General features: G+C 30.7%; 1 protein-coding gene across 2 annotated transcripts in view; it reads right to left on the bottom strand.

Moving 5' to 3' along the window:
- Positions 1-3,852: 3,852 nt before the first annotated feature.
- Positions 3,853-14,920, bottom strand: part of LOC130445710 (nuclear distribution protein nudE homolog 1-A) — a 38,255-nt gene continuing 27,187 nt past the window's right edge. Inside the window, exon 8 of one of the 2 annotated variants that reach the window (XM_056781533.1) lies at positions 3,853-10,110. In XM_056781533.1, the coding sequence (XP_056637511.1) occupies positions 10,050-10,110 (61 nt within the window). In that variant the 3' untranslated portion in view covers positions 3,853-10,049. The remainder of the gene's footprint in view (positions 10,111-14,920) is intronic. The other variant, XM_056781535.1, reaches the window with a different exon arrangement.

Here is a 14,920-nt window from a genome sequence, read left to right as displayed (position 1 = left end):
GAATTTTCTAATCTAAACCCTGAAAAATTTAATTTATCAACTAGAAAATGTGTTTTCTTTTATGATTATTTAGATGATATAAAGTGTTAGATGCAACTGCATTACCTAGTAAAGAATATTGTTATATCAAATTTAATAATGAACATTAAATGATATTGAATATAGGCATACAAAGTTAGTTTGGTCAGCATTTAATACGAAAATCCTTACGATTACAGCGTATATGAATATGAAAATATTTGTATATGAAAACAGATACTTACTGGAATTCATATGGTTATGATCCTGGTCAGTTCCTATTTATACTTGGGATTGTATGCTCAAGTATACTCATTATAAATTAGAGACAGTGCGAGATATTGACATGCTGGTGTAAGGAGTTGTAATCGATACGGTGAAGTTAACAACAAGTATATGTATACGTATCATGAATCAGGAGCAGTGTTTAAATGGGTAGATAATAATATAGAAAAAACTCAAATTCCAGATGATTTCCACTTGCTCGAGGTTGATTTAAACTATAAATATGAACTTATGAAAACTAAAATTGTATTTGACAAACCTCTTTATATAGGATCAGCAATTTTATATATTTCAAAAACGTGTGTTTTTGAATTTCATTATGATTATATGTTGACCAAATTTTCTCCTGAACAACGTAAATTACTTTATATCGATACTCATAGTTTAGTATACGAAATTCAATGTATTTGAAGAAGTAATAAAGGCGGATATTCACCGTTTTTATACTAGTGATTATCCTGTGGGATATTCCTCTTGCTAATAAGAAAGTACCCGGAATTATTAGGGATGAAAATAACTTGAAAATAATGACATATTTTGTAGGTTTACGTTTTAAACCTTCAGAGTGTTAGTTGAGAAAAACGATGTAAAAAAAGACATCGTCATAACGTTAAAAAGACGTTGAAACAACGTCATAACGTTGGAAACGAAACGAAAATGATATGAGATGATGAAAAAACAATTTTTATACTAAAATCTTTTAATTCATTATTCATTTTTCGAAATCATCAATACTTTTGTGTTTTGGAAAATAAATATAGAGCATAAGATATTATACTATTACTAGATTCGCAAAATTATATTTAGAAATTCGAATTTACTTAATAATTCACTATTATTTTTAATCAAACTTTGACACTTGTCAATTATAATAATTCATAGTCGGAGAGCGGGTTGCCACTTCGACTAAGGTTACTTTCATAAGGCTGAAACTTTTTCTATGTTATTTAACATATTTAAAGTAGAAAAATCAACTTTTGGTAGAGTTAGCGCTGTTGTAACAACATCCACTGTTTTTTGGAAATTGCAAATTTTTCAAAAAAATGTATCCTCACAAATCTGGCCTCATCAAGGAACAGAATTTTTCAATAGCAAAATCCAAAGTTTAATTCAAAAACATGGTATAAATCACTACAACACATTCGGCACAAAAAAGCTGCTATTGGAGAAAGAGTTATCGGAATGCTGCAATCTAAACTTTAGAAGCATTTCAGTTTACATGGTACTTATAAATGGATTGACATATTACCTAAAATTCTGAAAGAATACAACAATTGCCAACATAGTACGACTGAGTACAAACCTTCCCAGATCAACAAATCCAACGAGAAAAATATTTTAAGCAAAAAAATACCCATCTGACAAAATTGACTTTGTCAAAAATAGTACGGATAAGTAAAGCCAAACTTATCTTCGAAAAAGGATACACACCAAACTGGACTACAGAATTATTTAAAATCAGTCAAGTTAAAATAACCGTTCGTGTTACATATTTGGCGGAAGATATAGATTTATGAAGATACAATTTTTCAAATAAAAAATTTGCAATATGCAAAAAACAGTGGATATTGTTGCAGCCGCGCTAATCCTGTCAGAAGTTGGTTTTTCTACTTTAAATACATTAAATAACATATAGAAAAAGTTTCAGCCTTATAAAAGTACCTTAGTCAAAATGGCAACCAGCTCTTAGACTATTTGGTTAACGGTGCAATAGTCTCCGCATTTTATTTCAACTGATTCATACTTTTCAATAGTTTCTGAGAATGGGGCTCCTTGATAAATGTATTATATTCCAATATATCAATCAATGCCTTATCCCATCACGAGAAAATTATTGCCAAGTTAAAACTCCGTGCTGGACTTATTCCACAACCCATTTGAAATGTCGCATTTTATGTCTTGTAAAACAAGTAATTTGTATCGTTTTTTGCAACAATTTCATCCTTTTTTAAAATTTTGACCAATTCAGCAATGGGAGACTTAGTCAAAGCTACCGAAATCACTATCTCTGTTGAAATATATTCATTGAATACTTATGAGTAGAAAACCGTGAGGCAATCTTATTTATAGGATCATGGAAAGATGTAATTGGTTGAATAAAAGTTACAGCTGTCGTTCTTATTCTCATTAAATCACATTCGATAAAAATGCTACATTCTAAACATTGTGTTGGGACCATTAATGATCGGTCCATTAAGTTGTAAACTCAAATGTCCACATATCTAAGATTCATTAGTGTTTTCTAAATATATGTCAGCTAATTCGTAAAGGAATTTAGTTGAATACTGACATAGATGAGGGAGAAAAAGTTAATCGATAAGGATAAACAAATCGGCAGGGGATTCCGATAATAATCTCCAGCACCAAAAGTAAGATGATTTGGATTATATCCAAAGCTTCTGCAACTGCAGTTGCAAATTGACTATGAAACACATAATCGCAGAATGTCCATCCCTTAACTTGTGTTATTAATGTACATCTTACTATATTTTTTCCTTAGCACTTTTGTACAAGGATTTGATGTTTTCTGCAATTCTTCCTAGTAAAAACACCCTCTAATTGCTTACCTTACATATCTCCCAGCAAATATGTAACACGATCGGTTATTTTAACTATTGGATTTGTTGATCTGTGAAGGTTTGTACTCAGTCGTACTATGTTGGCAATTGTTGTATTCTTTCAGAATTTTAGGTAATATGTCAATCCATTTATAAGTACCATGTAAACTGAAATGCTTCCAAAGTTTAGATTGCAGCATTCTGATATCTCTTTTTGCTATAGCAGCTTTTTTTGTGCCGAATGTGTTGTAGTGATTTATACCATGTTTTTGAATTAAACTTTGGATTTTGCTATTGAAAAATTCTGTTCCTTGACTGTAGACTGTAGATTTTTCGTTAAGTATCAGCGAGTATATCCGAGAATGCACGACTAATCTCTTCCTGTCTTAATTTTCAGAGATCGATGTAATTTTGATTTTTAGGTGCATTGGATCGCATTTGTGCTAAATCCATTTGCCACAAGTCACCTAATCCCTCAATGGCGGTACGACGACGAGAATAATTTATTAGAACAGGTTTGTGGAACTCGTTTACGAGTTGAATTTTTTCTTTAGAGGTCATGATTTTGCCAATATCTTCACTGTTCTAACACTTTAATTCACTCAGTTACACATTCTAAATGGCTATTAATTAGAGACAGTAACACTTGGGTCTCGTGGACTTTTTTAGAAAACTATTTCTAAGTTTGCGCAGTATTTTGAACAAGTGAGATACTCCACCTTCCAAAACAAAATTGTGGATATGCGTGCTTAGGATAACATTTAAAACAAAGGTCAATATGACTCCCAACGTAGCTTTCGATACGTTAACACTGGAAGAAGGCGAAGTACGTGTTAATATGTTGAGTAACCTTACTCAAGTAACATTCATTGCGCAAAGCAGCAGAAAACCGATATAATGTAGACAGAATCCGGAATTTAGTCTATTTAGATCCTCGATCGACGATCACAATCACATCTCCGTTCTATGGTTTGGAATAAATGAAACGAAATTTGACAAGTTATATTTTATTTTCATACTAAATGCCAGACGAATATTCACATTCACACAATGTAACATAACTTGATAATATTACAATCTGTACCTATTGGAAACAAATAATATGACTATGTATAATGTTTTTATATGTATAGTGATTGCAGAAAGAAATAAGTAATATCACAAATACAAGTTTGGAAATTCAACCACTAATTTAATTACAATATCATTATTATAGTTGACAATTAAATTTTTCAAAATATTACATCATCTTATAAAAATTTACTTAAACTGATATTTGGAAATGGGAAATTTGAAATTGAAAATTGGTAGTTGTAATTGGTAATTGGAATTCGAAATTGGTGTATAACGGTGCTGATTTTTTCATACAAGAGATTTTGTTGTTTGTTTTTAGAAAATTGTACTAAAATTCTTTCTCTAGTTTCATATAATTAAATAATGGTTGGTGTAGCTGTTCAAAATTAACTTCAGAGATTATAATTGGATTTTTTGCTACAGTTACTGCAGATTCCGAAAGTGATTCGGTTTCTATTTTCTTATTTTTCGTAGTATTTAAGAGTGAGTCATTAAATTATTCCATATAAACTAATAAATTTTTCATATTTAACTGAATCCGCGATAAACAGCCACTATTAGGGTTCAATACGTCTTTTTTATATATTATATAATAATCGAATTTTAACCTCCATCTAATTAATTTAGAATTGGGGTCTTTTAAGGAAAATAGCAACTGAAGTGGCTTGTGATCTGTTACTATTTACGTAGTTCGCTTCAGAATCATTGAGTGTTCTGCTAGGTAAATCATTTCCGATTTTCCCTTGGATAAGAACAACGCCCAAAGCAACATTGCTGGCATCAGTTGTGAGATTAAATGGACGGGAAAAGTCCGGATATTGTAAAATGGGGACATTTAATAATAAATTTTTGCATGTGTCACAACAATATAATCAAGAACGTTTACGTTAATTACTGCATTAGTTAAAGGTTTAGTAAGTTTAGAAAGTCCGAGAAAAGCTTTAATTTCTTTCGTTTAAGTTCGGAAATTTATATACTCAACGCGTAAATGTCTCGTTTATCTGCATAAGTATTTAATAGAGCATCTTTTAAATTTTGCCAGTTAGATATGCTATACATGCTGAAATATTTACTTCTGCTTGGCCTTTAATTTTAGACAAAATACTAGACATCAAATATTCGTTTTGGAAGTCTACTAAATCTACTGTATTATAAAACTTTTCGGAGATTTCTATAAATCTAGGTAGTAGGCATATTCACCGTGAAATTTTGGAATCATGTCCAGATATTCCTTTTTTTAATTGAGGTACTACGTGATCTGTAGGTATTACGTGAAATTTATCTAATAATTGTTCAGTTTTTGATAATATTATATTTATTTATTGATTAACGGAAGTTTTTGGGTCAGAATCGGAGTTATCAGAACTTTCTGAATAAATTAAAATAATTATAATCTCTATACAACATAAAGTACTTACATCAAGAGTTCTGCTTTTGCGATCTAGTTGAATTGAATCTGGAACTACCAATATTCTCTTGGAATTCCTCTTCTTATGAGCCAACAGATTTCGAATTGAGATTCCCTCAACCAAGAGTCCCAGTATTTCACAGGAATGTTAATAAATGCGCTACTTAACTTTTCACACTCGGTAAAAGCTTTTTTAAAAATTATTTATTTAAGAAAGTTACAACGACAATATAAACTGAACAACTGAAAATACAATACAAAAATACAATATAAGCAAAAACTAGTTCTAGCGTTGAACCACGTTGAAATTTCGAAAATTCTTGACGTTTTCTACTTTGGAGCCATTATCAAGAGAAGGGTGGGGGTGGGATAGTGTGATTATTCGTACATTGGTAAGAAGTGATCCGATTCCGTGGTCTCACTCTGCCTACTCCACGCAACGAATCACCTCTTTTTTTCGGTTGATTCCAAGATCTCAATCTGCCTACTCCTTGGAATTTCACCGAGGAAATGAAGAGCATCAAGAACACACTCACCGCTGGTCTTGAGCTAACTGGGGAGCTATACGCCTGGATCTTGTGATTATAGGGGACCTCTTGACGAGTTTTGGGGTTTTAGCGCGCGTGGAAAGTATATTATTGGCGGGAGGGGAAATAAATGTGCAGAGATCGGCTTCTCGGGGGGTTGTATAGGAAATGTTGTTGTTAGCCGGAGTGGCATTGGAACGAAGTGGATGAAGAAGATGTTTCAAATTTGCCGGTAATATCAGGTTATCATCTCTTGTGTTCAGACAGTTTGGACGTTTCTCTATTTCGATAGCTTCTCGAATTATCCTGGACTTGAAGGAGCGGAGCTGCGTGGTGGTTTGGTTATATACACAATTGTGTGTCCGGTATGGACACGATGTTGGGCAAGAATGAAGGGAATTAATGAGGAATATCAAGTGCTCCTTGACTCTAACGGAAATACGTCGATTTATCTGGCCAATATAGGAACGGGAACAATCCTAGCCGGGAATTTCATACACTCCATTGTGTTCATTGGGTATTTTGTCTTTTGAAGAAGAAGAAAGAAAGAAATATAAATCCACCTCCAGCTTTGGAGAAATACGTGCAAGGGGCTTTTAAAACCCACAACTGCTATAGTTAAATGTATTGATCAGTAAACGTGATCGAGAACTGACTGGTTTAGAGATAGCAACTCATGTTAATGAACCTAAGGATCTGTCTTTGAGTATTTCTACAGAAAAGAGAAGATTGAGAGAAGCTGGCTTTTTTGGAAGGGTGGCAGAAAAGGAACCTATTTTAAGACGTTAAAATAAAATTAAGATGTTATAGTGGACTGAAGGTCATACAAATTGGATGCATGATGAGCGGGAGAAAGTTTTATGGAGTGATGAGTCAAAGTTTGAGGTTTTTTGGTATAAGATTTTGTAATAAGTTTGACTAGAGACCTGGTTAAAATTGAAGTGATTTAAAAAAAAGTTATAAATATTAAAATACAATGTAGTATGTTCTGGCCAGCGCCTGATCGGTAGAAAATTTATCATTACAACGATGCCAAACATTCCTTGGAGCTGTACAAAGAGGATTTGAAAGAATTGGGAAGGAAGAACGTACCGAAAGTAATAATTTGGCCGTCACAATCGCGCGACCTCATCCGATAGAGTTGTGGGACGAATTGGATAGGAAAGTCAAAAAACACTGTCCTTCTTCCACTTCACATGTGATGACGATTATTCAATAAAAATTATTAGAGAATGCAAAAATCGTATTGTTGTTATTTGTTGGATATGACGCTAACTACAAGGTGGACAAAAACTTCTGACACAAACTATAATCAATCAAGAAACAAAACATCAAAACATAAAATATTTTTCCTTACCTTATATACAAGGACTTTCCCAACAACTATCAAATTATTTCAATAAATATGATAAGACATGATTCAAATCTTTAGTGGTACTAAAATCTAAAATACCCAAAAGCAAAAGAAGTAATATCCAGTATCTTATAATGATTGTGAAGTTGATAACATAGGACAGACATCTCAGTATTTAGAAAATAGACTAATAGGTCATTAACACGATAAAAATAGATAGATTCATCATAAATAATAATTATTACGGTAAAGAGAGTTAAATAAATAATTAATTGCTACATATTATTTTTTCTAAATGAATAGATGAAAGAAAACTAACTGAAATATACAACTAAAAATTTCTTCTATCTGTAGTAATACAATAATTCAATTTTAGGTCTTGGCATGACATAATTTTCTTCTGCGTTGGCGACCTGCTAAAAAACTCTTGGAATTACAGAAGAGCACGTAAGGTCGAATCAAAAAATTATAATTTTTTAATGCATTTTTCATATTATAAAGATTTTTAGCATACCTAATTAATATTTTTGAAAATGCTTTGTAGACGACTGAACAATTACAATGGCTGCATATTAGGTTTCACTCTACGTAAATTGTTTTATGTGGAATAACAAGTATTAAAATTAAATTTTTTTCCGCGAGCTGTGAGTTGGATTAAATTATCTCTAATATAAATGATTGGATGTACAGAAATTACTATTTCTTATTTCTATCATAATTCAGACAGGATATGAGAAATGAAACGCATAATATCTAACAAAAAATGTCAATATTATTAGATCAAAGGAATTTTTTTTACTAACTATACATAATTTTTTATTGTGATTATGTCGTAGTAACAATTTACATATGTAAAATAATAAAAAATTATTATTAAATCGTGGTTATATCTATATATATATATATATATATATATATATATATATATATATATATATATATATATATATATATATATATATACGTTTTAAATGAGTAGCACTATCTAGTGAATTTAATGCGCTCATAAAATAGGTTATTATTTATATTTATGGACAGGAATGTGAACGTCTCTAAACCAGTAGCAAAAGTTTCAACTCTCAAGTTCTTACGTTACATTATGCTTAATAAGTAGATTTCTTTTATATGTTTAGATCAGTGATTCCCAACCTTGGTCTGCGGATCCCCTGGGCGTCCGCGAGTATACGTATGGGGGTCCGCGGTGTTATCTCTGAACCATACGCCGCCCGTGATTAGTGCAATGGTTTTGTTTTGTGTTGCGTTGCGTTCGAAATTAGTTATTGTGACCTGTGACAATGAAACGCTGGTTAAAACCAAATGACTCCGCTTTGGACGAAGCATAGTTTTTCAAAATAATTCAGGTATTTTAATTGAGTATATTTTATTAATTTTTTGCATATTCATCTTCAAATCTCTCGAGATGTAGATGAAATGTTTCTTTGGATTATTCCTGTCAAACATATTTGTTTAAGGGTACAATAATTTTATAGTTTTTTGTTTATGATAAACTTTTTCTATTTAGTTTTTTTTATCAAAAATGCAATACTCAATGTGTTACATCATTTTCAATATAAAATAGACGAAAAAATGAGGAAAAGTCAAATAATTCCACAACCATTATATATTGGCATAAGAAATGATACTTATTTTTATGTGCATTCTATTAAAGGTATAATATACTAGGCGTGTCATTTTAAAAAAAAATGAGATTTAGTTATTTACAAAATTCGTAACTCATACAGTAAAAAAAGACACCCAGTATAATTCTAGACTCGAAAATCATGAAAATTTAATAAATCCAAGTTTCGTGTTTGAAAATTAATTTTGTAAATGATCCCAGTTAGCCTCATTTTTATTTTGCGAAATTTTCCAAATATAATGATTTTTCAATAAAAATTCAAATAATCTCAAATATTTCCTAAACCGTGGGGACATTAAATAGGTCGGTCTCATGAAAGTTACCTTTGTTTTTACCACTAAATCAAAAAAGCAATAAAATATAGGGTGTTCTATTTAAAATTCCAAAGTTGATGTCGATTCTGAAGAATTGGAACACCCTGTATAATCCAGAAGTCAATAATCTAAAAATTCTTTTAAATACAAACAACTTTTATGATTGAAATTTTTTGATAACTTTTACAGGTTTTCAGATAAGTATAAGGGTCATCTTATGTTTGATACCCTGTACATAATTGTAATATTTTTTTTAGTAAATAATTTTTCATTATTCCATTCCGAATAATGTTTTCCTAAAAGGAATGTGTTTTGATTATATCGTTTAGATTGGTTATCCTGTACTTGTACTTAGAAAGGTTTAGTGAGAACTTATAGGCTTACCACTTATTCTATAATTATAAGTTATAAATCTGATATTTATGAAGCTCGTCAATTAAGCATGATGTTTGTTTATACTTTACATAAATTTAAGTGAGATCTTTATACGTCCACTACATTACTCGCAAAGTTGGTCAAAGTTAACTGCATAAGAGAGTGTAGAGAACACTTCACTTCACTTCGCGTTACTTTGTCTCGTCTCACTCAATTTCAAATCCAATCAACTTGTCGGATTATGGCCAGTCTGAAAGGAGTCGACGTACGATAAAGTATGGGGACGCACGAAGTTCCACAAGTATGGGGGCATACACTTTAATTAACTTCGTTAGCATCGGAGCGAATAGTATAGTGAGCCTGTTACTTTATTGTGATTGTGTCCATTACAACTTTCTTTTATTGAAAAGTGAGGAACAATTTGTAAACTTAGTTTCTACGACATAATGAGAAATTACATCTTAAGTAAAGCATATCATTAGTAATAGTAGTTCTTCTCATTTAGTGACCCCATGCAAACTTGGAGTTGGGTTGTTTTTTGTAGTACTTCTGCTTCTTCTGTCAAACATTAATTAAAATTGTACATTGTTGTAATTTTTGGAAATCGTTTCGCGAACTTGATATTATTGTTCTACACCCCAACAACGATCTGACATTATATATATGGAACAATGTATATATTTATATATGTGAATTGTAAAGAAGTCTTTGCCAGCTATATTGAGCGGTTATTTATTGGGAACGTGGTAATAAAACACCAAAGTGGACTAACTTTAATATATTTTCCGAGCTTTCGAATACTTATGCATTTATCGCCTGGGAATTAATTGCTTTAAATTTCGTTGATTCCTTTGAAACACATTAAATTATTAATTTATATTAATTGATTATGATTTCTATCAAGCGTCAATTTGAATATTATTTTTCGAAAACAAAGAATTAAAAGTTTTTTAAGAAAATCAACCAAATTTAAATCGCCGTAATTCTCAACTAATTAATTCTCAGACGATGAATACATAAGTATTCGAAAGCGGGGAAATATATTAGAGTTAGTCCACTTTGGTGTTTTAATTTTGCCACAAACCACTATGAACATGCTCAAGCTGGCAAAAACGTCGTTACAAATCACATATAAATATGGGATACTTAAAAACCACCTCAAGAACATATGGTCAATTTGTTTTTGTTAAAATTTTAAAATCATGGTCCATAATCAAAATGGAAATGGCGAAAGAACATAACAGAAGATGCTTTCTACTACAATGTCGAAACAAGAATATTCTTCCCATTTTCCTACAGAATAATATCAAGCATATTGAAAAAGACAAGAAACAAGACACCAACAATAGTTATTACATCTATAATAGGTTAGTATATAAGCTTTTAAATAATGAAATTGTTTGTAATTAAAAAACAATATTCAAACTTGTTATTTATAATAAATTATTTCATAAAATTAAAAACAAACAAAAGAATGAACTTAATATTATTATTTACAAAAAAATCAATTCAGTTCTCAAAACCCAAGATAATTGGATTAAAAATATTTCAAATACAGAGATACCTAAGGATATTTTACAGTTTGTATCGTTAGGGTCTAAATTCAGTATTAAACCTATAATTACCAAAGATATTTCAATTTAAACTATATTAGTCAATATTGATTACATATTTTCTTTCATACAAAATGAATCAGAAATATAGCCAAAGCAACCAACAATTAACTAACCACCTTCATGAATCAAAACAATTTTTAAACATCTATTACATGAAACCAAAAATTTTTTAAAAGAAAATCCAAATTGAATAGTCATACCTTCTGACAAAGGTAATGTCACAGTCATTATGGAGAAACAACAATATTTAGATTTATCCAAAGAACTGATGTAAAATAATATATCATACAAAGAACTTACTAATGATCCAACTCTAAAAACAACTAATAATTGTAACAAATTAATAAAGTCTTGAACAAAAAACAAATTGTTAAAGAAACTCAGAGGAAATTATCAAACTATAAGGGTATTTCTGCTAAATTCTACTGTTTACTAAAAATTGATAAACCTACTCTATCAGCTAGACCCATTGTAACATCCATTAACACTCCCATCGAACCCCCTACAAATTGGTTAACTGAAATTTTGATTAAATCTTATGATTATCACAATGATTATTATATAAAAGACTTTATTAATTTATTAGAAACATTAATTTTTAACAATACATATTTCTCTTATAATAATAAAAATTACCAACAAATTTTTGGAACACCAATAGGGTCTTCAATATCCCCTATATTAGCAGATCATGTAATGGATTATATTTTGGACTTGTAATACCTGTTTTACCCTTCATATTATTCTTCATTAAAAAGTATAGAGATGATACAATTTTATCCCTTCCATATAATGAAATTGATAATTTACTATTTTACTTCAATAGTTTTGATTTCTACATAAAGTTAAGTATAGAAAAGGAGAACACTGGAAAAATCGTTATTTTTTCTTAATACTAAATTCACAAGAAACGAAGATATTGAAATTTTTATTGACTGGTATAGGAAACCAATAAGTTCTGTAATTATCATTCATATCACCCACGTAACACTAAAATTAATTTAATCAAACAGATGAAAAATAGAGTCCTCAAAATTTCTAATCTAATTTTTCATACAAAAAAAAGCATTAAAATACTTTACGAACTTTTTTATGAAAACTCATATCCCCCATATCTTTTGAAACGAATTTTGTATAACACATCTGACACTGATTTAAACATTGAATCATCATTTTTAAACTCCGAAATTATGGCATTTAGGTATAGACACTATTACATGAAAAATAATCAGTATTTCTCAAGGATTTCTAAAAACATATAATATATAGGGTAATCCATTTGAAATAACAAAGTTCATTGTTTTTGCGGAACAAGGAAAAATATCACCATAATACCGGCCGTTTCTGTGATACATAAAACTCACTCTGTATATATATATATATATATATATATATATATATATATATATATATATAAATTTCTTCAATTTCTGTGGTAACCAAAGAAAAAATTAATTTTTTTTTTCTTCTCAAAGTTCTAAATTGATTTTATCCTTATTTTGATATTCATGATAAAGGTCATTGATTAATATAAATACGCCCTTAGAGTACGTATTATAATCTCACTTTAACGTCACTCTGATTCAGTATTATTTCTATTAATACTCTTTAATTTTTCTGGAATTCCTTGTCTTTCTAGTTGTTTTGTTATTTTCTCTTTTTATTGAATCGAAAGCACTTCTGAAGTCAATAAAAACTATATGTATGTTTCTATTATATTCCACTGCCTTTTTATTTCAAGATCTGGTTATTAAATAACGGGACTGGTTACGAAAAAGGGTTTTATTATAAAAATCATTAACTTTTTTTAACCTTTCAAGGAAATATGAGCAGATCCGTTGACGCGAGAGCTTTTGGTTATGAGTCAGATTTTTTGGTACCAACTTCGCACAGACTTTTGTCGACTTCAGTGCTCTCTTGGCGCTCATTAAAGCGCTAACACCACTCAAAAACACACGCATGATATAGAGAGTAGTCCCCATAGGCCTCTTGTAACAATTTATAGCACTCAGTCGGAGTTTTTTTTCAATTTAACGAGAAATTTGAGATTGATACGTTGCACCTGTTTTTCGTCGCACAAGGTTTTCGGCACGGTTATAAGAGTGACGGAAACGTGTTCTGTGACGTGCATAGACAAGATATCTAGATACCCAACGCACTACTCGTTTTTTACCCCACCCGTCTAGGGCGCCATCTAGGCGCGCAGTCTTGTTAATTAATAGCCAGACCTCGTATTTGCTCTAGAATGTGGATTACGTCGATAGTTGATCTTCCTGGTCTAAAGCCTTTTTGATAATTCCCTAGTTCTTTCAATCTTTTGTTTATTAAATTTGCAAGATTTTGTAGGCGATATTTAGCAGGGTTATGGCTCTATAATTCTCACATATCTCTTTATTGCCTTTATTTTTAAATATTGGTGTTATTATGCCTGTGCTCCACTCCACTAGGATTTTGTTTTGTTTCCATATCTGCTCTATTAGTTGATAAAAATATTTATTTAGTTTTTCTCGGCCATAATAAAGATTTAGATGTACAAACTCAGGAATAAATATATTCGAACGTTCAAAAAATGATAATGCAATCATAATAAGAATTGTTGAAATAACCAGAGTAAATAAATTTTATCGAGTATTCACGAAAGGGGTTGCCTTGGATCATTCACAAAACCGAAAAACTGAAATCAGTTGACAAAGCTACTCAAGATTCTATACGTAGAACAATTTATAGTTTATATAAGGAGAACGGGGTAATACAACAAAAGGTAGCAAATTATCCAGAATACAATTATACCAGTTTAGAAACATTGCGTCAAGTTTTGTCAGCATTTGGTTCTAAACACAAAAAACTGAATAAACGGATGGCAATAACCGAATCGTTGAGGATTCGATGGCGACAAGATTATTTGCGTCAGATAAAAGTTCTAATAGACACATAATTCATCTGGATGAAACATGGTTTGACAGTCACGATAAAGTAAATTTCGGTTGGGTTCTGGCTCTGAAGAGAATCGCATTATAATAGTACACACATGGAAGCAAAGACGGTTTCTTGCCTTATGCTATATTAATATCTGCCTAACCTAACCAAATAGTAGTAGTAAAAAAGCTCAAATTTTAGCATTTATGTCTGAAGTAAATATTTCTATTCCTGTTATTGCATATTTAACGCTATAGAGTTAATATGGGCAAATGTAAAATCAAAAATTGTAATCAGTCTCCAGAACTGAGTAAAGAGGTTGTAGAACTCGTAAAGAAAGTTTTAGCAGCAGACCGCCTACAGCTTTGGAAAAACTGTGTTGAACATGTTATCAAGGAAGAAGATGAGTATGCGGTATCACTCTCTTTACAAACCTTCATAATTCAATCAAATGAAGACTCTAGTTCAGACGATTCTGACTACCATGATTATTTATAAAGATACTTTGGAATTGAAATGTTTTCTTCTTTTGTTTTATTTGCAAATAATTTATTTTCCAGAGAAAAAAACGAATGGGGTACAAAAAGGGCTCAGTTTACGTCTGGTACCCTGTTTAAACCAAACTCCCGTACAGACAGGTACATTTCACTCGTCTATTTACGTTTTATAATTTAAAATTCAGTTGTAGCAAGTTAACGAGGTGTAATAATGATTTTTTTCCAAGTTTCAAGTAGTGATTGTCTTTTAACGGATACTTTCTCGTATAAGATATACATATTTTTAAAAGTATTTATAAAAATAATAAATGGTCTATGTAAATGGCATATGGTAACTCA

Source organism: Diorhabda sublineata, chromosome 6, assembly GCF_026230105.1.
Source record: "Diorhabda sublineata isolate icDioSubl1.1 chromosome 6, icDioSubl1.1, whole genome shotgun sequence".
NCBI classification, from domain to species: domain Eukaryota; kingdom Metazoa; phylum Arthropoda; class Insecta; order Coleoptera; family Chrysomelidae; genus Diorhabda; species Diorhabda sublineata.
The sequence above is the reverse complement of the archived record's forward strand: the minus strand, read 5'-3'. Positions and strand labels throughout refer to the sequence as shown.